Source organism: Silene latifolia, chromosome 1, assembly GCF_048544455.1.
Source record: "Silene latifolia isolate original U9 population chromosome 1, ASM4854445v1, whole genome shotgun sequence".
Classification (NCBI taxonomy): Eukaryota; Viridiplantae; Streptophyta; class Magnoliopsida; order Caryophyllales; family Caryophyllaceae; genus Silene; species Silene latifolia.
Window position 1 is genome coordinate 129,426,099 of NC_133526.1, and position 26,664 is coordinate 129,452,762.

The 26,664-nt window shown below is 33.7% G+C and overlaps 2 protein-coding genes across 2 annotated transcripts; both read right to left on the reverse strand.

The window, feature by feature from the left end:
• Positions 1–496: 496 nt before the first annotated feature.
• Positions 497–15,898, reverse strand: LOC141655715 (uncharacterized). Its single transcript, XM_074462782.1, has 2 exons — positions 15,871–15,898; positions 497–1,368 (listed from the first exon to the last, which is right to left on the reverse strand). Exons 1-2 carry the CDS (start codon positions 15,896–15,898, stop codon positions 497–499), a joined length of 900 nt encoding a protein of 299 aa, XP_074318883.1.
• A 9,465-nt stretch (positions 15,899–25,363) lies between these two features.
• Positions 25,364–25,994, reverse strand: LOC141655736 (uncharacterized). Its single transcript, XM_074462801.1, has 2 exons — positions 25,417–25,994; positions 25,364–25,367 (listed from the first exon to the last, which is right to left on the reverse strand). Exons 1-2 carry the CDS (start codon positions 25,992–25,994, stop codon positions 25,364–25,366), a joined length of 582 nt encoding a protein of 193 aa, XP_074318902.1.
• Positions 25,995–26,664: the final 670 nt, after the last annotated feature.

Below are 26,664 nucleotides of genomic sequence, written 5' to 3' on the forward strand. Positions count from 1 at the left end.
AGGAAAAGGATGCTGTTGTTATGCATTGCATCAACATTTCCTGAAACTCCACAGGGAATCTTAGCTCTTCAAGGAGTTTTTCAACAAAAGACCACTCCACAGTATCATATGCCTTTTGGAGATATATTTTAAATAGGCATCTAGGAGATGCATTAGGCTTTTCATAGCATCTAATTAGTTCTTGGCATATAAGGATATTCTCCTGAATGCTCCTATTTTGTATAAATGCTCCCTGATTAGGATCAATGATAAGAGGCAACACTTCAGATAATCTTGCACATAGCAGCTTGGAAATTACCTTATATACTACATTGCAGCAGGCTATAGGTCGAAATTGATACACAGTTTGGGGCCTGTCACACTTAGGCATCAGAGTCACATTTGTTGCATTCACTTGCTTCAAAGAATCGCCTGTTCTCAAAAAATCTTGTACAAGATAATCACCTCCCCTCCTATCTCATTCCAAGCATCCTTAAAGAACTTGCTTGTGTATCCATCAGTCCTGGTGATTTGTTATCGAATACGAATACTGAGCAGCTCTAATTTCCTCCCCAGTAACAGGTCTCAATAAAAAAGGCTTGTGTTCATCCCTGCATCTTTGTCCTTGGTCAATGATCTTCCTGTGTATTTTAGTATTAGCCTGTTTAGTCCCAAGAAGTTGCATATAGTATTCCAGGAATGCTGTCTGGACTAGCTCTGGACTGTCACACATCTTTCCATTCATGTCCTCTATAAAGATCACCCTATTCCCATTCCTTCTTTTTTTGAGAATGCCATGGAAATAGGCACTATTTGTGTCCCCCTCTTTCATCCAGAAATGCTTTGCCTTTTGTGCTAAGAAGCTATCCCTGGCACTGCTTAATTTTTTTAATTCCCGAGAAGCCTCAAATTCTGCAATAAGCAACTGAGTATCAGTGGGGTTCCTTCCAAGTTGTTCCTGCAAATCATGAACCTGTTTCTGAAGTCTGCTTGTTGAATACTCAATATCATTATACCCCTCTTTATTCAAACTTTTCAAAGCTGGTTTCAGGTGTTTCAGATTTTTAACTAGCCTGAACATGCTAGTACCCATCAGACCCTTGTCCCAATTACTTCTAATAGTATGCAGGAACTCATTTGCCTCTCCCCACATGTTGAAATACTTAAAGCAGCGTTTTCTCTGTAAGTTTTTAGAGCTACTAATAATACATGGAGTATGATCCATTAGCCCCTCAGGCAAGAAATGGGCATAAAGATCAGGGAAGTGATCACACCAGTCCTTATTAACCAGGAACCTATCAATCCTACTATATATCCTCTCCTCAGGTTTTTGTTTGTTATTCCAAGTAAAAAGAGACCCTGTAGCATCAATGTCAATGACTCCACAATCTGCCACACATTGTAAGGAATTATTAATATCATTACATTACATATTCATATATGTTCCAATTTAATTTAGTCATAAAATTAATTTAGATCTTATGCATGCAAACATATATAAAGATGAAAAAATCGTCATTCTTACAATAGAAATTTCGGATTATTTGGCATAAATGAGTTCTCCTACTCACTTGTTCTTGAGCTCTCCTAATATGGATGAACAAAGATTCAAGGGTAGAATCTCTCCCAAAGATGAATACCCAAGATAACCCCTTAATAGATTAATATTGTTAGATCTAGAATAATAATAATCTTACTAAAAATTGACCCAAAAGGTTTTTGTCCTCTTGAATTTTCGGCCAAGAGGAGAGGAATTTTGGAGTATTTTGTTTCTCTTTCTAAACTTCTTTAAGTTATTGTGTGAATGAATGAATGAATACTCTAACTATTGCATGTAGTGTAAGAGTAGAAAAATAAGCAAAAACATTTGCTCTTTTTCATGTGGGAAAACCGAAAATGGGAAGGGGAGAGAGCCCAATGCATGCTCTCCTTTTCTTCCCAAGAGAAAGCTATGAATGCAAGGCTATGAGTAGGTTTTATAATTGTGTTTTCCACTTATAAATAATCAACACAATTTTATCCTAATACTCCCTCCATTTCGGTACACACACATAAAATGGATGAGTCCATTTTATTTGTGATTTTGTCAATATGTCACATGTGACACATTACATGACATCTTATATTTAAAATGTATTTTTAACAATTAAAAATCAACATATTAATAAAATATGTCACTTATAAAATTAAATTGGTAATTTACAATTACTTGTACCAAAATAGTTTACCAATTATAAATCACAACATCTTGTATTTATAATAAATTATTCATTCCATTTCAATTGTTTCCGTAAACAATAATTTCATCTAAGTAATAAAACAATTTAATTACTTAGACCGTATCTTATTATAATCAAATTACAATAAGACACGTAAATATTACTTCCAAAATCGTCCGTCAATTTTAAGTAATTTAATTAACGCGTATCGTCATACGATCAATTAAATATTCAATTAAGAGTGTTACCCTTTAGGTATGACCTAAGGGGATCAACTGATCACCACCGTCGCACTACAGTAATGTCAAACTCTAGTCAGCCAATCATTACCGATATGTGTGGACTAGTTGACAGTAAAATATTACTTCCCAATTGTATTCTTAAAATGAGACTTAAACATGTGATCATCATGATCGACAGTTGTGATCGCATTATTGTCGGAGGACACATATTCCAACAATCTCCCACTTGTCCTCGACAAGTGTGCGTTACCAATTCTCTTGTCCTATTATTATCTCCCACTCATTGCAAGGTGTCTTTCAGGTCGTACTTGCAAGTGATCATATCGAGAGTGGTTTCCTCGATCTGGAGAATAACTGATTGACCGGATTTATCTACCATAGATATCTTCCGAGCGTGGCCACGCATTTCCAGTTCATTACTCCTCGAGTGGCCCTGAGATATTGTTATAACCCTGACTAGGGGTGGACAATTCCTATCGCACTTATTCCCTTCGACTAGCCACAGCCATCATAACCCAAAATATGCCCATTTGACCCCATTTACGAAGGTCGTAGTAACACAAATCAAAGTTAATCTAAAACTATGCCATCTTAGGCGAACAGTCTTTAGTCAAAAGAATCGACTCATTAGAATACTATAGTAGCTCTCGCCACGACCAGGCTATATAAATTTGCCAGAACTCTATAAGCGGTCATAAGGCCCGACAAAGTGTTCCTAACAGTCTGCCTATGTGATCGAATAGTCATCTCACATGACTCTATGGCAATTGAACTTGCCATCAATCGCATCACACTCTAGTCACTTTGAGACGTCACCTCATACAAGTGACTATGGGCGAATACTATGTTAATCCGGGTTCACTTTAACGGGGTTCAATGTTGTCTCTACAACCCGTTTGGATGTAACAAAGTATAAAAGGCGTTTTCAGATTAAAAACTCGAACGACAAATGTGATTATCACATATGAATAGTCAATACCTGATTACTACTTCATAATTTTATAATCCATTTTGATCATGTATGTAGTTGTTCACCTCAATTCAATTGAAATGACATATGACATGACTGATCATGTTAAGCCTATAAGAAGGCTTTGGTTAGTAGGTTTTATCAACTTATTGTACCTAACTCAACCTTACTACATACTCGTTTTCCTTTGTAATGTATACATTTGCATTACAAAACATTCTGAGTACGTGTCTAGATCCAATCTAGACATAAGCTCTCCAGTCATAGAATAGCTCCCACTATTTTCACAGTGTGCGGGACTCATCCCTCTTGCGCATCCCATGATTGCAAGTGTACTCAATTTCCGTTGTAAACATTTCTCATTATTCTTTATTGCCTAGAACGATTCTAGAAAATCTATTTCTTAAATAACATAGGCACAATGGTATCTTAACCATCCTATATGTTTCGATTATGGCTTTGTCGGAAACCATGCGCAATCTCAATTGTCAATTGTCATTTGTGTAACACTCTTACACAAAATTGCATTAAAAACACTTTGCTTTACTTCCTTAATGCTTCTGCAAGCACATATCAGTAATCTTTATGGCTTACTTGGTAACTATTACTTAAATTCGATTTGAAACAATTAATCATACTCAAAGTATATGAAGTGTTATACATCATTTCCTATTTAATTGATTCGGCAGCGGAAGCAAATGGAATCAATCAAATGTGTTCAACTTGATTGAACTAGTCATGAATCTTATCAACATAAGACTTCTTATTTGACATTAATATCATGTAGATTTATCTCCATAAATTCGGATATTAAAGATGTACTATATTTCTCCAAAAGTCTAAAATCATTCGCAATGATCAATGTGTCATCCACATATAAGACTACTTAAAATTACCGTAACTCCCACTAAAATCCATGTATAAACACAACTTCTCGACTTATCGAGAAAAGTTTTATAACATGATCAAAACATTGATTCCAACTCATTGATGTCCTACTTAAGACCCTCTCTTAAGTTTCACATTATCAAGAATCTACAAAACTCAAGACATGTATTGAATACATTCCTTCTAATTGAAGAAGTGAGTTTTTGGATTCACTTGCTATATATCTCATCATAATGAAATACAATCCTTAGACTTAAGCTTCTCAACTAGTGAAAAACCCTTTGGAACCAATCAAGTTTTGAAATCTCTCTTTATTAGCGCAAAACCCTTTGTCACTAATAAAGCCTTTTATTTCGGATTTTCATGGCTCTAAGCCTTGTATTGAGTTGTGACTTAAACATTCTCATGTAAGTCATATGTTCATTACTTTCTAAAAGTAATCAACTTGAATCAAACGATTTCTTTGTAAGTTACAAGCTATTTAATTTCTAAAAGTAACACTAATTCATCATCTTCAACAAGTGATGACTTTAACCTCCTAGGTTTTGAAGAAACAACGTTTTACACAAAACGTCTCATGTAGCTAAGAAAGACAAGTTTCTTGCGACATAACATTCTTTGGCATAATACAATTTGTGGCTCTTGAATATTTTCTCCCACTCTGTCTTCTAGAAATAAACTTGTAGTTTAGGAAGACAGCTTCACGAGCCACAAACCCGTTGTACTCGTGATAATTGAAAGGGAAAAATGAGCATTTGTTTCTTGTGTAAGCTTACAAACATGGTACCCTACCATATCATATCTCATATGATTCGTTTTAGATTTAGTGGAAAAATAATTTAGATAAAATGATAAAATCTCCAAAAGGATCAAGTAACTCAAAGTAACTTGATTGAATTCCAAACCATATCGAATAGCGTTTGAATTCTTATCCAACCAGACATTATCCCATAATGTGTGTTAAGAGAGCTTAATCTGTGATACTATATCACATTTCATTTGGCTTATATCAAAGTCTTCACTTTGATAATCCCATCACGACTAAATCGTGATTCCTTGAACTCTTTGAACTTCTTCAAAGATTTCTCTATTTACCTTATTAAGTGAACACATTAGCGTCAACTTAAATCGTTGGTAAAAGAAAATGATCAACCTATTTTGGATCAATGATTTACAACCTCGATCTCCTTTTCAACCAAAAGGCACGAGATATCTTGCTTTGAATACAAGATACGCATATACCATAAGATCTAATGGTTTCAAGAGTACTTGATAACTCTTTGCGTTCATCATTCCAGAATCTAAGGTTTAATCTTGGGTTACCAATTTGAGTCTTGCATCATCTACATGATATATCATTCTAGTTTGGTTTAGAATATAATCACCTTTGATAATGGGCTAGCCATACATCAAATCATGGTGTATAGGGTCACAAAAGTGAAACCTCTTTTGTATCTTAACAAAATTATATTCTTATTTAGAGTTTATTCACTTAATAGTCATAATTAAGGTATAAATATAAACCCAAAACTAGATTGAGTACACAATGACTCTATCTCTCAACATCATTGTTGCTAGTCGTCATATTCTAATCATCTTATGTATCGAATACAATGATGAAAACCTCCACCGGTTTCTAATATTGACGAAGTAGTACTAGCAAAATTTATGTCAATCAAATAAACATTTAAAGAAGAAGGTCCCATTAGATGTCCCACAACTAACTTGTTGATCCTTCAATAATTTGGGGTAGTTTCCTTTCTAGCGTCCAACAATTAAGACAATGGAAACTTTATCGGTCGGGATTGATAGGTTTAGTATTGTTATTCTCAATAACGTTACTTTTAACATTACCTTGTATCAATTTCATTCTAATTTTACTTCTTTAAAACCTTATCATTTTCTTAACGGTTTAAGAGAATGCTCCCACTCATTTCAGTGAGTCTTTGCTTTGAGAAGCAAAATTATATTCATGAAGACTACTCTTCATTCGTTTGTTTAGTCTTAAAACTTTCATTGAAGTGGTTGCTGTATTTTGGTCTATTACGATTTCCAACAAATCTAGTCACCAAAATGATTTAACGTTTCAAAATACTTAAATCAATTAAGCACATGAGAAACTATTCATTGTAAGTAGATATGTTAGTCGAAAATCAAAAGCCCTTTTGATCACGAATAACTTTCATCTATACTCTTCACAAGAGATCCTTACAATGGATAAGCTGAGGTTTTTAGAAGAAAAATTCAAATTTTTTTTGGTCTTTAGTTACGATGTTTTAATGGAGATTTGAACTAAAAATCGAAATGATATCGTATAATTTGAGGTAAAGAAATAGAATAATACGATAACGGAATAATGAAAACAACACATTCATCGTTATAATAATACTTGTAAACAAGTATAGCATTTACATAGTGACCTCTACCCAACTATGATAAATGATTCCAAGATCCAAATTCATATTAACTTGGGCACGGTGTGGCCGATGAATCCCTTATCAATATAACTTGGTGGATTAACTCTTTAATCGATTCTACTTTTAGAACTCTTGGTCGATAAAATTACATTAACATTTATCTTTAGCCCAAAACACATCCAACAAGGGCACGGTGTGGCCGATAAATCCCTTATCAATACTTTTGTTGAGCTCAATCCAAATTTCGAATAAATGTGTCCATGATCCAAACCCACATTAACTTGGGCACGGTGTAGCCGATGAAACCCTCATCAAAATGAATTCGGTGGATAGACATTTATCACCCACTTCCCCTACGTAACAAGGTTTGTACCCCGGTGTGGCCGAGTGCACTCCCTCACGAAATAGGTTTTCATGGTTTCTACTTTTTGGTAAGGCTAAGTCTCAATTGTTTGCTTTAGCGAGAGGTCATGTCAATTTATTATCTATCACGTTTTAAGTGAACTAAAGCGGTGAACTACAATAATTGTAATTGACACGGTCGATAAACTCGATTAAATGACAATGCATGTTTTAGTTATGGCGATTTAGCGATGCATGCAACATATAAATAAAATGCAAAGCATAAATTAAATCCTAGTATGGCCTTCCTAGAATACTAAATCTAATAAACTATTACAAATTCGGAAACCAACTCCATTGGTCCCTTGAACTTCGGTCTTGGCACGCTTCTCGAGGTAACACCGTCTTTAATGGATCGCCTTCTCGAGTGGCATCGTCTTCAAGGAACTCCGGAATAAATAAATTACATAACAAATTACATAATTTCCTATTATACATTTGTAATTAAAAATAAAAATAAATCTATTAAATTACAAAACGGTGATACGAGATCACAATAAATTACAACCGAATCGATATTCCCATACATTTCGGGCAATACCAATTAAAAACTAAGGCCATACTAAGTAAAATTACATAATTCAAAAAATTACATAAAATTAAAATATGACAATCATAACTAAAATGCAGCATTATAATATGTATGAACATGCCCAATTATATGCTAAATCGCCTTTAAGGAGCCAATATCGTATATTAATCGGTTTTTACGGATTTGCATAATTTAACCTTTTAAAATCACTATAATTACATAAATTCATATTTATGTACAAGTTAATTACCATAACCAACTTAGGACTCAAAATTAGTCTCCACTAACTATTTGACAATAATTAACTTATATTCTTAAAATTGTTCATAAAAGGACTTAAAATTACAATATAAAGCCTTAAACTTCAAATAAATCATAAAAATTTCAAATAAATTTGAAATTTGAAATTTTAAACTCATGAACATTCTGGAAAAAATACCATGACACTCATAATGTTCAAAAACTTAGGTTAAAAATTTCAAAAATTATCAAGGAAAAACTATGTTGCGGTTTATCGGATTTATCAATTATAACCATAAAAAAAAGAGAAAAAATTATTTTTATTAAATTTTCACTTTTAAATCTGAAATAGGTGATAAAATGCAACATGTGACGTTTTTCCTTAGTTATGAAGTATGTTTTAGCAATTATTCACTAATTAAAGTCACTATTTATGCTATTTTTCATCAAAAATTCATAAATCATGCATAAAGACTTCATTATAGCCTATTATTTTACATACATCTTGTAAAATTGCATGTGACAACATACTAAATTTCTATAACCAGATTCGAAATATTTCTCATATTAACCTATTTTATCATTTAAATTCGATTTTATCATGAAAAATCCATATTTCGAGCATAAGAACTCTAAAAATTATGAAAAATTACAGGTCATCTAAAAATAATATACATGAAAACATATCCAAAAACCACTGGAAAATTAGAAGTTTAGTTAATTTTAGTCCGAAAATGACATTTTTATCATAAAATCACATTTTTAATGCCATTATTATATAAAATGAACAATAAAAATCCATAAATTAACCAAAATATTCTAAATACATTTTAAGATCAGAAACTTTAACATGCATAATTGATTTCATGATATATCATAATAAACACAAATTTATAAATTTTATATGTTAATCGTATAACTCGGAAAAACTATAACCGATTTGCATGCAAACAACCTAAGGCTCTTGATACCGCTTGTAAGGAATTATTAATCTCATTACATTACATATTCATATATGTTACAATTTAATTTAGTCATAAAATTAATTTAGATCCTATGCATGCAAACATATATAAAGATGAAGAAGAAATCGTCATTCTTACAATAGAAATTTCGGATTATTGGGCACAAATGAGTTCTCCTACTCACTTGTTCTTGAGCTCTCCTAATATGGATGAACAAAGATTCAAGGGTAGAATCTCTCCCAAAGATGAATACCCAAGATAACCCCTTAATAGATTAATATTGTTAGATCTAGAATAATAATAATCTTACTAAAAATTGACCCAAAAGGTTTTTGTCCTCTTGAATTTTAGGCCAAGAGGAGAGGAATTTTGGATTATTTTGTTTCTCTTTATAAACTTCTTTAAGTTATTGTGTGAATGAATGAATGAATACTCTAACTATTGCATGTAGTGTAAGAGTAGAAAAATAAGCAAAAATATTTGCTCTTTTTTATGTGGGAAAACCGAAAATGGGAAGGGGAGAGAGCCCAGTGCATGCTCTCCTTTTCTTCCCAAGAGAAAGCTATGTATGCAAGGCTATGAGTAGGTTTTATAATTGTGTTTTCCACTTATAAATAATCAACACAATTTTATCCTAATACTCCCTCCATTTCGGTACACACACATAAAATGGATGAGTCCATTTTATTTGTGATTTTGTCAATATGTCACATGTGACACATTACATGACATCTTATATATAAAATGTATTTTTAACAATTAAAAATCAATATATTAATAAAATATGTCACTTATAAAATTAACATGGTAATTTACAATTACTTGTACCAAAATGGTTTACCAATTATAAATCACAACATCTTGTATTTATAATAAATTATTCATCCCGTTTCAATTGTTTCCGTAAACAATAATTTCATCTAAGTAATAAAACAATTTAATTACTTAGACCTTATCTTATTATAATCAAATTACAATAAGACACGTAAATATTACTTCTAAAATCGTCCGTCAATTTTAAGTAATTTAATTAACTCGTATCGTCATACGATCAATTAAATATTCAATTAAGAATGTTACCCTTTAGGTATGATCTAAGGGGATCAACTGATCACCACCGCCGCATGACAGTAATGTCAAACTCTAGTCAGCCAATCATTACCGATATGTGTGGACCAGTTGACAGTAAAATATTACTTCCTAATTGTATTTTTAAAATGAGACTTAAACATGTGATCATCATGATCGACAGTTGTGATCGCATTATTGTCGGAGGACACATATTCCAACACAGTTGACTATATATATTGAATCATCCCTTACGTATTCTTATCATGAGTTTCAATAATGTGATCGCATCATTGTTGAGGACACATACTCCAACAATCTCCCACTTGTCCGAGACAAGTGTGCGTCACCAATTCTCTTGTCCTATTACAATCTCCCACTCAATGCAAGGTGTCTTGCAAGTCGTACTTGCATGTGATCATATCAAGAGTGGTTTCCTCGATCTGGAGAGTAACTGTCTGACTGGAATTATCTACCGTAGATACTTTCCAAGCGTGGCCACGCATTTTCAGTTCACTACTCCTCGAGTGGCCTTGAGATTTCAAATAACCCTGACAAGGGGCGGACAATTCCTATTGCATTATTCCCTTCGTTCACCCACAGTTCATCATGACCCAAAAGATGCACACTCACCCCTTTTGGCAGAATGGCTTGGGAAAAAAATCAAAGTCAATCAAAAACTGTGCCGACTTGGGCAAACAGTCTCTAGTCAAAGAATCGACTCAAAAAAATACTGTAGTAGCTCTCGCCACGACCAGGCTTTTTAAATGTTGCCATAACTCTATAAGCGGTCACTGCCCGACAGAGTGTCTCATACAGTCTGCCTATGTGATCGACTAGTCATCTCTTATGACTCTATAACACTTGAACCTGCCATCAATCGACTCACACTCTAGTCACTAGGAGACGTCACCTCATATAAGTTACTAGGGGCGAATACAATGTTAATCCAGTTCACTTTAATAGGGTTCAATATTGTCTCGACAACCTATTTCGAAAAACAAAGCATTAAAGAAAAAAGAGTTTTGAATAAAACTCAAACGATGAGTGCATGAACACATATGTAAAATTGATACCATATCAATTGCTACATATCTATAATCCATACTTAATATTGTATATAACTATACATCTCAACTCAATTGATATGACACGACTTATCATGCTTAGCCTATGAAAAGGCCTTGGTTATCAAGTTTTAGCAACACTTTGCACTTTCCTAACCTTACTATATACTTATTCTCTTTGTTATGTATAATCTTTATTACAAAACCCTTGAGTGCGTGTCTAGATCCAATCTAGACATAGGCTCTCTTGCCTTAGGATAGCTCCCACTGTCCTCACAGTGAATGGGATAGGATCTTCGGTTATTGGAACGAACTACCATAGTTCCTCCAATTCACAAAACCGAATCCTAATATCATCCCTTCCTTCTTACATATCTCATTATTGCAAGTGTACTCAATTTCCGTTGTGTATATCTCATTGTTCAACTGCCTAGGACGTTTCTAGCAAATATTTTCCTTAAATAATATAGCCAAGATGGTTCTCTAACCATCCTTATGTGTTTAGAGTATGGTTTTTGCGTAACTCCTTGCACATAAATCCATCTCATTTCTAAATGCTTTGCTTCATATCTTTAGTACTTCCTGAGTACTAACTAATAAAATATGTGGCTATATAGAGACTTCTCTCAAGGATTCGATTTGTAACATCTCGTCATAGTCCAAGTATACGAGGTTTAAGAATGGTAATACATCTTAGCGTAATGAATTAATCCCGCAGCGGAAACAAATGGATTCAATTTCTTCATGTTCAATACTTTTGAACTTGTCAAGATTCTTATTAACATAAGAATATTAACTTTAACGCTAATATCCTCTTAGATCTATCTTTATAGGTCTTGATACCTTAGAGATGTATTATTCTTCTCCTAAGTCTTTCATCACTCACATTGATCAATAAGCCATTCACATATAAGACTATTAACACCACCTTACTCCCACTAAACTTCATGTATAAACAAAAATACTCGACAACTCGAGAAAGGTTATGATCAAAATACACAATTCAACTCCTTAACCTCTACTTAAGACTACTTCTTAAGTTTTCATCCTACCTTAGGATAGTTGCGATTTCAAAACTCATGCAAGATGATTTTAAAATCCAACCATTACAGAATCCGAATTCAATGAAACTTTGTTGTAGCGTGCAAAACTCTTTGCAATAAATTAACCAAGCTAAATGAACATCTTCATGTTTATGCTCACTTCGGACTATTGTGGAGTTTAGACTAGATAAAGCATCTTAATAAGTTACAGGTTTATTACTTTCAAAAGATAACATGACTCCTGTTTACTTTAGGTTTCGAAGAAATAATAACTGATTTTGACCAAGAAGGAACATCTTCCTACGTCTTATTCTCAGTTTGTGGCTCTTGAACATTTTCTCCCACTCTGTCTTTAAGAAATAATCCTCTTTTCTCAAAAGACAGCATCACGAGCCACAAACCTGTTGTTCTCGTGATAGTTGAGTTACAAAGCCATATGCTTTCTTACGAAACAAGCTACAATTTAGGTACAATGCCTAACCATATCTCATATGAAAAGCAGATGATTGCTTTAACCATATTTTGTTTTAGTGAAAAATTCAATGCCAAACAAATTTTATAACAGAAACTACATCCAACTATATTGTAAAGATTCAATCATATCGTAATGAAAGTGAACTTGTGATACCATATCACTCTCTTTTGGTGCATATAAAAGTCATCACTTTATTGTTCCCCATTTTAACAAAGTACTAATACTTTGGTTTTTATACTTCATAAGAAGAATTCATTGAATTATTCAAATGATTTCTCTTCTTGCCTCATTAAGCGGATACCAAGTATCTACCTAGTTCGTCGGTAAAAGAGAAGAAGTAATAATGACCTTCTCAGATTGAAAATATATTCGACCATACACATTGAAGTGTAATTAGGTGAATAACTTATTCTATTCGCTTATACTTTTCAAGAAAAGTCACGAACCATCATGCTTTGAATACAAGATTCGCACACACACCAAGAGATTCATGATCAAATGGTTTGGGACACTAGTCAAAACTAGTTTCTAAATGCGATTTTCAATCGAGAATTGAGAAATGATTGGGATCACCAACTTGAGTTTTGTATATATATGACATTTTATTTTTAGTTTGAATATAATTACCTTGATTTGTATGGTCTCACCATAAACTTAATCGTGGTATGTTAGGGCACAACGCTTGTTTTAGTTGCATAATAGAGAAACCCTTTGCGTTTTATACAAAAACTTGAATTATATTCTTATTTAGACATATTGTACATCATAACAATTATTGAGGTACATTTCTAAACACAAAAGTAAATGAGTACACTACAACATTCATATGTTCATGGATGAAATGGCAACTACCCTAGTTCCATTCATGTAAATTTCTGAACTTATTTTTGCTAGTCGTCACACGATAATGCCAAATATCATGACGAATTTCACAAGTTTGTATCAAATACTCATGATGTGGTATTTGGCAAGAATGTAATGTCAATGTCATAGATTTTCAAGAAGGAATATGTTGGAGTCACACGACCAACTTCCTTGATCTTTACTTATTGGGGTTTGTATCTATTTTAGTGTCTAACACCTTCTCTTTCGAACCTAGTTCTATCCTTAAAGATTAAGATAGGTACTTACTTCTTATTGCTCCCACTGACTTCAAGAATTTATACTTGATGAAGACTTATCTTCATATAAATTCTTAGTTAATCCTTCATAAGGGTTAACTCTATTGTGGTATTTGGTTAATCAAAATTTCTAACAAATTAATTTACTAATTTAACATTGTCATGTTTTTAATAACTTTAGTGCTTAATGACAAGTGTTTAGTTTGAGCAATAAGACTTTTGAACCGTGGATGCATAGATGATATTATCAAAATATATTTTGACTAATTATTACTTCTATTCACACATCTTCACAAGAAATCATACATAGGCATATTAGGAATTTAAGATACTAATCTTATATGACATAGGACAACTCCTATGGAGTTCTATGGAATAGAACGATTCCTATGGAACTAGTCCATGCCCTATTAAAACGGTTCATTTGAGGATTTAGAAAGAGATTCTATTTGTCTTTGGCAATAGTGGTTTAATGGAGACATAAGTTAAAATCGAAATGATATCGTATATTAATAGGAGTAATGATAAAGAACAACATAAAACGACGAAATAGTGGGAAAAGAAACATTCATCGTTAATATATGAAAATATTTTAGCATGTTTTTGCATTTATATAATGACCTCCACCCATGTAACACCCCGTAATTTCCACATCATCCTATATAATTAAACTCCTATTTTAAATAATAAGAATGATTGACAATAAAATCTTATCCTTTAAAATCTATTATTTTTCGACAATGATATCCAAATACCCATGCTAAACTTACACTCCTTATGGCGACGAATAACTACTTCGTTGTTGATGCTAATTTTATGATATTTTAACGACAGATTTAACTCTTAGTCATAAAATGAAAGTTAGAGGGCATTCTCTTAGCTTTCCAATGCCACCGAAAACACCTCAATCAGAGTTCCATAGAGAAAATTATGCCCGAAATACGAAAGGCTGTCGCAGAAATCCGCGAATAAGACCCACACTCGTTATTCCTCTTTTCACCTTGATTTATCATTTACCTCATCACCTAGGCACATGGCAAGTTGACAACTTGATTTTGTTTTCCTTGAAGCCCAAGGCCTACCCTTATAGGCATTTGACTACTTTACCTAAAGTAATATCCTAAAGACTAGCCTTGATCATTTCTACCACTCACTCTTTACTAGCTTCCTATTACCTACAAGTTAGACCTAATCATTCTGTTGGAAAATATTGTGATTTAAGAATTAAATATGGACTTTTATTTTTTGATCAAGTAATTTTAAATTGGGTTAGGTAGTCATTTATTCAATATTATTTGAATTATTACACTTGGTCAAAGTTTTTTGTTAAGATAATCTATTACAATTATTGTGGTGATTTACTCAGCGATTAATATCACAATTTAATACTGTCAAACGTTTGGTAACGTTGGGTTTGTGAACGTTGTTGTTACTCTTATTTATGGGCTCCATTAAATTTGTGGTCAATGGGATCTTAAGTATTTTTTACCAGCATCTCAAAGAGTATATAAAAAGGAGAAGTTTGGTTTAGTGCGTATTTTTTTTGGATTCAATAAAAGTGAGAAACATTACAACTAATTTGGTGTATAACCAGACGATTAGTAGAGATAAACATTTTACTATACAACTATAAGATTTACGAAAGTTGTTTTTATAATTTAATATTATCGAGCATTGGGTGATCGTCGGTTCGGGGATTCCTCTTGCTGCTACCGAAGGAGTCCAACGGGTTGTCGTATCTTGGGAGAGGAACGCATTATTTTGGTAACCAGTGCAGTGGAGGCGTTATCTCTCTTAGGAAAGCGCCTAGCGTGCTTCGACCCAGGCCACATTCTCTTAACTCTCTCTTTTATATTATATAATTTCTTGTATATCGTTTTTATCTTATTTGCTATTTCATCGTTACTATTAAATATTTATCTGTAATTCTTGTATTGCTATTATTGTTATTTTTATAATTGTGTTTTTTACCCATATTTTCTAACAATCTAAGAGAGATAAAACACTTGTTTATAAAAAAGTATTGAGCAGTTGCATGGCATTCATACTATAAATCTGTGTTATACTATTTGATATTAAACACGTATGGTTGTTTGCATGCAGTATTTTTGACATTATCATATTGAAATTTGTACTCAGCCACAATTACATTTGTTTCTTTAAAATTTGATTACGGCAGTAGTAGTTTTGCATGTGTAAGCTTTTCATATTTGATATTGCCCTCTTCTATAATTATTTTAACCATAGACATTTTCATATGCACTCTGCATCGAAGTTAGCCACAATATATACAATTTGTTTCATTCGGTTTTAACGAGTGCTTTATTTTCTAGGAGTGATATAGAGTACTATCTTAACTAACATTGCTTATATTAATTTTATTAAAATGGACTTGATTAATGTGGGGGTTATTTTCGACCTACATGTTTGTATGACCTATGATTCAAATGATTGGTGGATTGATTTGGGTGCTAATGTTCATGTTTGTGGTAATAAGAATTTATTTAATACGTATGAAAAATTGGAATCAAAAACTGTTAGTATGGGTAATGGTACTCCCGCGTCTGTTTTAGGTGTTGGATCGGTTAAACTAGAGTTGTCTTCTGGTAAGTTTATTACTTTAGAGTCAGTTTATCATGTTCCCGATATTAAGAAAAATCTTGTTAGTACATCTTTGTTGGTCCAACGTGGTTTTAAAGTTATGTTTGAATCTAACAAAGTGGTTATAACTAGATATGGTTCATTTGTTTGCAAAGGTTATTTGTGTGACGGATTGTTTAAGCTTAACGTTGTGACTCATAAGGTTAATTATGATGAAGCTAATATGTCTTTGTTTGTTTCTAATGTTGAATGTTCTAATACTTGGCATGGTAGACTTGGTCATGTTAATTTGCAAACTATTAGACGTATGATGCATTTAAATCTTATTCCCTCATCCAATGTTGATTTGAAAGAAAGATGTCAAATTTGTGTTCAAGCTAAGGAACCTAGAAAAGCTTTTAAACCCGTGGGTGGAAAAGACACTAAATTGTTAGAGTTGATTCATAGCGATATTTGTGATAACAATAATGTTTTGACTCGTGGTGGTAAAAGATATTTTATCACTTTTATTGATGATTACTCCAAATATTGTTATGTATATTTGATTAATGCTAAGAGTGAACTTTTTGACAGGTTTAAGGCTTATAAAGCTGAGGTTGAAAATCAGCTAGAAAAGAAGATAAAAATTGTTCGTTCTGACAGAGGCGGTGAATATGAACTCACCGAGATGAATGAATTCTGTGAGACACATGGTATTATACATCAGGTGACACCTGCTTATGGTCCCCAATCTAATGGGGTTGCTCGGACTTTGTTGGATATGATTAATGCAATGTTGATTAGTTCTGGTTTACCTAAAAATATGTGGGGAGAAGCTTTATTATCTGCATGTCATGTTTTGAATAGAGTTCCATATAAGAGTTTTGATAAAACCCCATATGAGTTATTTAAGGATAAAAAGCCTAATTTGCAATATTTAAAAGTGTGGGGGTGTTTGGCTAAAGTGCATGTTCCTATTACAAAACAAAAGAACTTGGCCCTAAAACTGTTGATTGTGTGTTTGTTGGTTATTCTCCACATAGTACTACATATAGGTGTCTTGTTTTTAATTCTACTATTCCTCAAATTTCTAATAATACTATTGTTGAGTCGCGTGATGTTGTTTTCTTTGAAAATATTTTTCCTATGATAGATAAAATTTCTAAATCCATTTCAGATGCCTCTACTTCTTTAAATTTTGGTGAGTCTTCTACACAAGTTTTAAATAATAAGCCCGATGATTGCGATAAGCCTAGAAGGAGCAAAAGGGCTAGAATTGCTAAAAGTTTTGGACCAGATTTTCAAACAAATTTAGTAGAGGATGATCCAAAAACTTTTAAAGAAGCCATGTTATCCGTTGATGCTCCATTTTGGAGACAAGCGGTAAATGACGAAATGGAGTCTATTTCTTCTAATAAAACTTGGATTTTAACCGATCTTCCTCCTGGTTCAAAAACTATTGGTTGTAAATGGGTTTTTAGAAAGAAATTGAGAACCGATGGTTCGATTGATAAATATAAAGCTAGACTTGTTGCAAAAGGTTTTACACAACAAGAGGGAGTTGATTTCTTTGATACTTATTCACCCGTTTCTAAAATTTCGACTATAAGAGTTTTAATTGCTATTGCATCTATTTTTAAATTAGAAGTTCATCAAATGGATGTGAAAACCGCATTTTTAAATGGTGATTTAGAAGAAGAGATTTACATGGACCAACCGGAAGGTTTTATTTCTCAAGGTGAAGAGAACAAAGTTTGTAAACTTGTTAAAAGTCTTTATGGTTTAAAACAAGCTCCTATGCAATGGCATGAAAATTTTGATTCTACCATGATTTCCGATGGTTTTCAAATTAATAGTGGTGACAAGTGTGTTTATTTTAAAAAGATTGATGATACATATGTCATTCTTTGTTTATATGTTGATGATATTTTGATTTTCGGTAGTAATATGAATGTTATTAACAAGACCAAAGCATTTTTATCTCAAAATTTTGATATGAAAGATCTTGGTCAAGCTGATGTGATTTTGGGTATTAAATTAGTAAAAACCGATAATGGTATTGCATTAACCCAAAGTCATTATGTTGAAAAGATGTTGCGTAAGTTTGGCTATTTTGATGCAAGTCCAGTGTCTACACCGTTTGATTCATCTGTTAAACTGAGGGAAAATGTGGGGAATAGTATTTCCCAACATAAATATTCACAAATTATAGGATCATTGTTGCATCTTACTAATTTTTCTAGACCAGACATTGCATATGCAGTTTGCAGGTTGGCTAGGTATACTCATAATCCTAGCACCGCCCATTGGAATGCTCTTGAAAGAGTATTTAGGTACCTAAAGGGTACTATGAATTATGCTATCCACTATTGTGGTTTTCCAGGTGTATTTGAAGGGTACAATGATGCTAGTTGGATAGCTGATATTGATGAGACTAAAGCCACAAGTGGCTATGTATTTTTACTTGGTGGAGGTGCGGTATCATGGAGGTCTGCAAAGCAGACTATTATTTCTCGTTCAACTATGGAAGCTGAACTTATTGTTATGGATACCGCTAGCATGGAAGCCGAATGGCTTAAAAATTTGTTATCTGATATACCTATTTTGTCTCAGCCTATTCCTCCTATATCTTTATTATGTGATAGTGAGGCTGCTTTAGCTAAGGCTAATAGCAAAAAGTTTAATGAGAAAAGGAGACATTTGATGGTGAGACATAAATCTTTGAGACATATGATTTCTCATGGTGTTATTTCTTTGAATTTTGTCAGGTCTCAAAGTAATGTTGCGGATCCGCTTACAAAAGGACTGGCGCGCCAGCAAGTACTTGAATGGTCGAGGGGAATGGGACTTATGCCCATGTGATAGCCATCGCAGTGGAAACCCGTCTTCAAAGATTGGAGATCCCATGAAAGAAGTTCAACGGGTAATAACGAAGCTGTGGATGAGCTAAGTTAGGAGAGCACCATTTATTTGGCGGATTTTGTGTCCGCGTCCCATTCCTATGGCGAAGTGAGATTATATTTTGTGATATTGAGGTGCTCTCATTGATTTGAGTTGGTTGTGACGGTTTAAGGCTGAGCTTTGACTCTTAATGAATCCGAAGGCATAATTTTTTGCGGGGTGGAGGTCACACCTACCCTTGGAGGATTCACCTAGTGGGTGTTCGTAGTGTGGTCGCTACTATGGGACGTGGGCAACTCCCTAGAAACACTCATGACACAAGATACCTGCACATGACCATTAACGCGCACCACTGATAGAACCTGATCGATTGCCCGTACCGTGTGTGTGGTGAGTCCAAACTTGATTTAAGGGGCCTAGTTCAAAGTATTTATACTACTATGGTTCTTTCGAGTGCAAGCTCACTTACACTAAGTGTTGGTTCAAACCCGAAAGGTACCTACACCTATTACACGGTATTGTATGCTCATTATTATAACTATTTTCATAAAATAATAATATATATATATATATTTTTTTTTTGGGTTATTTGATATTTTAATATTTATTTCGAATTCTTAAATCATGTGGGGGATTGTTGGAAAATATTGTGATTTAAGAATTAAATATGGACTTTTATTTTTTGATCAAGTAATTTTAAATTGGGTTAGGTAGTCATTTATTCAATATTATTTGAATTATTACACTTGGTCAAAGTTTTTTGTTAAGATAATCTATTACAATTATTGTGGTGATTTACTCAGCGATTAATATCACAATTTAATACTGTCAAACGTTTGGTAACGTTGGGTTTGTGAACGTTGTTGTTACTCTTATTTATGGGCTCCATTAAACTTGTGGTCATTGGGATCTTAAGTATTTTTTACCAGCGTCTCAAAGAGTATATAAAAAGGAGAAGTTTGGTTTAGTGCGTATTTTTTTTGGATTCAATAAAAGTGAGAAACATTACAACTAATTTGGTGTATAACCAGACGATTAGTAGAGATAAACATTTTACTATACAACTATAAGATTTACGAAAGTTGTTTTTATAATTTAATATTATCGAGCATTGGGTGATCGTCGGTTCGGGGATTCCTCTTGCTACTACCGAAGGAGTCCAACGGGTTGTCGTATCTTGGGAGAGGAACGCATTATTTTGGTAACCAGTGCATTGGAGGCGTTATCTCTCTTAGGAAAGCGCCTAGCGTGCTTCGACCCAGGCCACATTCTCTTAACTCTCTCTTTTATATTATATAATTTCTTGTATATCGTTTTTATCTTATTTGCTATTTCATCGTTACTATTAAATATTTATCTGTAATTCTTGTATTGCTATTATTGTTATTTTTATAATTGTGTTTTTTACCCATATTTTCTAACACATTCAACAAATTCTCCTCTCTAAATTCTTCACTTGGCCGTAGCTTTCAACGCCCATTTCCAACCTTTGTTTCTTTCATTCTCACATCTCTTTCATCTTGCTCATTTGTAAGTGTAGGTGATTATTTAATTGTCATTCTTATACTAGTTTATTTAGAGTAGTATTTAATTATTTGTTTTAATTCTTATGTTTGTTCAAGGAGGTGAGCAATATACCTTGGTTGAGGGAGATCATTTGGGTTGATCTTATTACAATATCCTACCTATTTACTAGTAATAATCTCTATCAAGGTAATTAGGTTTTCTCCTTTTCATGATTTTTGAATTTCAAGTGCTTTAATGAGGTTATAATAAGATTGATAATATATATGATGTTTAAAATCATGGAAATATATGAGATTCATGATTTATATAATAAATAGTAGTTTTCATTATTTTGTGATGAATATATACTTATTTAAATATTTCTTTCATTTATTTGTGTTTTTATGTGATTTAACAATCTAATCAATATGTAAAATATATGGATGATTATAAAAATTATATTTTTTGATTATATTCTGATTTATTATCATTATTTATGAGTTTTCATGTGATTATTTTAGTTCTATAACTATCATATGTTTATTTGTTGTTATTTGATATTTAATCACGGTTTTATGTGATAATCGTCTAATAAATATATAAAACATAAAAATAATTTCGAAAATTTACTTCCTTAATTTTATTCTGGCCTATTATAACTTATATAGTATTTAAATTGATTTTTCTTATAATTATTATTGCTCTTATTTAGTATATATTCGTGTTTTATGCAATTAATCTCAAGTAAATATGTAAAATATATAAATAAATGTGAAAATTGAATGTTTTATCATAGGATGACTTATTTTAGTGTATTAAAATTTTGCATGTCGATTTTGTAATTTGTATAATTACTTTTGAATTTTATAACTAATTAGTCCATAAATAAGGTTTAATTGTGTTAGAATAATAAATAAATATAAATAAAATATTTACAATTTATTTTTATGCATATTCTGTCCTATACTTATGAAAAATAAATTATTAATGGTCGTGACACAAGTTTCTTAATTATTTCTTTATTTATGCATGAAATCGCCTATTAAATGCTATTTTAAGTTAAATATATGAAATGAGGTTAAATAATTTATTAGGTTCTATTTTTATTGAATTAATAGCTCTCTAAAATGTCTAATAATTTTTCATGGGTAGAATATAATATTTGTTTAATTGTTTAGAATTAATAGTATAACCCTTGTGTTTAATTAACGGATTTAATAAATGTTTATTTTTTGGTGGAATGTTAGTCATATTATATCATAGTCCGAAAAAAAAGGACACCAATACACCATTGAGAGCACTATTTACATCACCAACTTACAATAAAATTAAAACATAGTAAACAGCACTCAACAAAGATAGTTAAAAATTTTATTCAGAATAATGGGGTCTGTTTGTTTGGCCTGTTAGAGACTAAAATAAATGGTAATAATGTGGGTAATATTAGTCATAATATGTTAGATGGTTGGTGTGTTACTACTAATTGTAGTATGCATAAAGGAGGTAGGGTTTGGCTTCTCTGGCTCCCTCACATTTTTGATGTGTCTATTCTCCAATATGATGATCAATTCATTCATGCTAGAGTTCGATTAAAGCTACTCAGAATGTTTTTCTCCTTACTATGGTATATGCTTTCAATGAGGGTGTTGATAGAGTTGAGTTGTGGCACAAGCTCTCACTTATTGCAGCTGGATGTGATGAACCTTGGGCAATTGCAGGGGACTTTAATACTGTTATTTCACCTGATGAGAGGCTAGGAGGCTCTACAAAAAAGGAAGATATGGATGATTTTACTAATTGCTTGAATACTTGTGGAATGGTTGATATTCCTGCTTCTGGTGCATTCTATACTTGGACCAATAAACAGGATGCAGCTCATAGGAAATTTAGTAGGCTTGATAGGTTCTTGATAAACCATGAGTGGGCTATTACTTTTCCTGAGATGCATGCTCATTTTCACCCAGAAGGGATTATGGATCATAACCCTTGTGTTGTCAGTAATATCAAACTTGATGGGAAAAAAACTGCTAGCTTTAAATACTTTAATATGTGGCGTGATGCTCCTGGTTTCCATGACAAGGTGCAAGAGATATGGAATCAGCATGTGGAAGGATCTGCCATGTTTAGGGTGTGCAAAAAACTGAGAGCACTCAAACCAGTGTTGAAAAGTCTGAATAGAGAATGTTGCTCTGATGTTGAGGTTAATGCTACTAAGGCTATTTTATTGCTTGAGGATTTGCAGCTTCAATTGCAGGAAGACCCAACTAACCAACAATTAATTGCTCAGGAGGTGGCTGCTAGTACTGATGTGCATTATTGGTCAAAAGCTAGAGATAGTTTCTTACAACAGAAAGCAAAGTCCAATTGGATGGCAGATGGAGACGATAACACTGCTTTGTTCCACAATGCAATTAAAAAAAGATGTCTGAGGAATAAAGTGATTCAAGTTGAGAATTTGAATGGAAAGTTATGTACTGACACAGAAAGTATTCAAGCTGCATTTTTGGATTATTATCAGGGTCTACTGGGGAGTAAAAAAGAGACTGAAGCTGTGAGGATTGAGGTGCTTAATAAGGGCAACTTCTGTACTGATGATCATATTGCCAGCCTGAATAGTCCTGTAACCAAGGAGGAAATTAGGGGAGTATTTTTCTCTATTCCCATTGATAAGGCCCCTGGGCCTGATGGTTATACCAGTGGTTTTTTTAAGGACTCCTGGGATATTGTAGGGGATGAGGTGAGTACTGCTGTTATGGATTTTTTTAACAGTGGTCTGATGCTGAGACAAATAAATGCTACTAATGTCACATTAATCCCTAAATGTGATAGACCTGCCTCTGTTACACATTTTAGGCCTATTGCTTGCTGTAATTTGATTTATAAGGTCATTTCAAAGCTGTTGTGTAATAGATTGGCCATTGTGCTTCCTGACCTAATTCATGAGAATCAAGGAGCTTTTGTGAAGGGAAGGTCCATAATAGAGAATGTCCTTATTTGTCAGGACCTGGTTCACTTGTACAATAGGAGGACAGTCACTCCTAGGTGCCTTTTTAAACTCGATTTACAGAAAGCATATGATACTGTGGAGTGGGATTTCTTGCAACAAATGCTCTATGGATTGAAATTTCCTGCCCATTTTGTTCAGATGGTGATGAAATGTGTTTGTACTACCTCTTATTCCCTCTCTTTGAATGGGACAAATTTTGGTTATTTCCAAGGGAAAAGAGGGCTCAGGCAAGGGGATCCTATCTCTCCCTTATTATTCACCATTTGCATGGAATATTTGACAAGGTTAATAAAGTTTGCAACTAACAGATGGCCATTTCAGTACCACCCTCTTTGCAAAAATCTGAAGCTTACTCATCTAGTTTTTGCTGATGATTTATTGCTCTTCTGTAAGGGGAAACCTGAGTCTATTTGGCTTCTGCTGAGATCAGTCTCTTCATTCTCCAGTGCTTCTGGTCTCAGACTGAATCATACTAAGTCTGAGATTTTCTTTAATGGAGTTTCTGAAGAGATAAAGGAAGGGATCAGAATGGTAACTGGCTTTAATGAAGGAACCATGCCATTTAGATATTTAGGAGTGCCTATTAAAGCTGGTAAGCTTACCAAGCAGGAATGCTCTTTGCTGATTGACAAAATGGTTTCTCGAATTAGAGGAATGGGTGCTAAGAAACTTTCTTATGCAGGTAGACTGATTCTCATCAACTCAGTGCTTAATACCTTACACAATTACTGGGCTCAGATGTTCCTCATTCCCAAAAGTGTGATTAAGAGAATAGAAGCTATTTGTAGGAACTACTTGTGGGATGGTTCAACTGAATTTCACAGAGTACCCTTGGTTGCACTGGATAGGGTTCTTGTCCCTAAAGCTGCAGGAGGTTTAGGCATCAAAAAGGCTGAAATTTGGAATATTGCAACAGTAGGAAAATTGGTTAACTGGATCTATTGTAAGGCAGATCGTCTATGGATAAAATGGGTGAATGATGTGTACATTAATAATCAGGACTGGCACCAATATATGCCCCCCTCTGATGCACCCTGGGTTTGGAAAAACGTATGCAAAGTTAAGGAGAAATTGAAGGATGGATTCAGTGACAACATATGGACTATTCATCCTAAAGGATACTCTATTAAGAGTAGTTATGAGTGGCTTTGTAGTGATCAACCCACTGTGGATTGGCCTGCATTGATCTGGAACAGTTGGAACACTCCTAAACACTCCCTAGTTACTTGGCTCAGAATGCAGGATGGAATGAATATGAAAGCTAAGTTGTACACTTTGGGTTGCAGTTCTGATGACCTGTGTACCATCTGTCAGGCTCAGACTGAAACTATTGAGCATGTTTTTAACAACTGTGCGTATGTGGAAATGGTGAAGCAGGAGTTGCAGCACTGGTTTGGAGGAAGTAATATACAGCCTCATTCCCTACTTGCAGGTGACAGAAAGAGTATCCAATGGAAGATCAGGGTTGCCATGTTTAATGCAGTTACCTATCACATTTGGCTTCAAAGGAATAACGCTCGAATTCACTATTGCATATTGAGACCTACTGTGTTGGTGAGCAGAATAGTGAATGAAGTGAGGAGAAGAATTCAGCGGAAACTCAGAGGAGTTGATGAGGAGCCTGTCAGTAATTGGCTTCGTAATATTGGAGTCTCTTAGTTCTTGTGCTCTATTTTGATGTAAAGGGGTCTTGAACCCATGCCTCATTGTATTTATATTTTTGATATATGATATAATATACTCACCTTTTACCAAAAAAAAAAAAAAAAAAAACAAATTCCTACACCATGACACCAATTCCTATCAGCTAGAGCCATTGGCCCCCGAAACACCCCCAATACACGACTCCTACAATCAGCTTGAATCTGTTGGATAAGCCTGCCAGGCTGCATGACATATCCATCCAGTCTACAAACATTTCTACAATGCCAAATACCATATATCAAACCTGCCACAGCTGCTATGATCACCTGTCTAGCCAGAAGAGAAATTTTCTTCAGATGTAGCAGCTTTTCACAACTGCAGAGCTCTGTAACATTAACCCCTAACCAGTTTGCCAACATTTGATAACAGCTCTGCGCATAAACACAGTCACTAAATAAATGCTCTTGAGTCTCAGGTGCCATACCACAGATAAAGCACTCAGTAGGTACTGCCACCCCCATTTTATTCAATCTATCAAGCGTGAGTAGCCTCTGTTGCTGCTGCAACCAGTTAGTGAAGCACCATTTTGGAATATTGAATCTGTTCCAAACAAATTTGGACCAACCTACTTTCACTACAGTACACTGCATTAGCCATTTATATCCATCAGAAATTGTATATGCTTCAATGGTATCTCTCCACTTTCCATTCACATAGCCATTCTTCATAGTATGTTTAACCTCACATATCTTCCTCCACGCCCAGGAACTATAAGAGGAAGGTTCATAATCTAATCAATTAGCACCTTTCAAGTAAATGGCATCAATCCATCTAATCCATAAATGTTCTTGCTTAGAGGTAATCCACCAGACCAGTTTACCAATGGCCGCAACATTCCAAATTTTACTATCAATAAGACCCAAGCCACCAGTTTCCTTGCTCTGACAGAGAACATTCCAAGCCACCAATGGTGCCTTAGAGTATTTGTCACTGCCTTCCCACAAAAAGTTCCTGCACAGAGCCTTAATTCTATCCATAACACCAACAGGAAGAACAAAAATTTGGGACCAATAGTTATGAATGGTGGATAGAACAGATTTCACAAGGACAAGTCTACCAGCATATGAAATCTTTCTACTATTCCATCCCCTTATCCTGCTAATCATCCTATCTACCAGGACATTACAATCCATTTTAGTCAATCTCTTATGAGAAATTTTGAGCCCCAAGTACTTGAATGGTAGATCTCCCTTCTTAAAACCAGTCCCCTGAAGAATCTTGTCAACTGTAGCAATGCTCATACCATTACTATAGAAATCAGACTTTTCTGAGTTAATGTGCAATCCAGAAGCAGAAGAGAATCTCTTAAATAGCTCCATAATAATGCAGATAGATTTA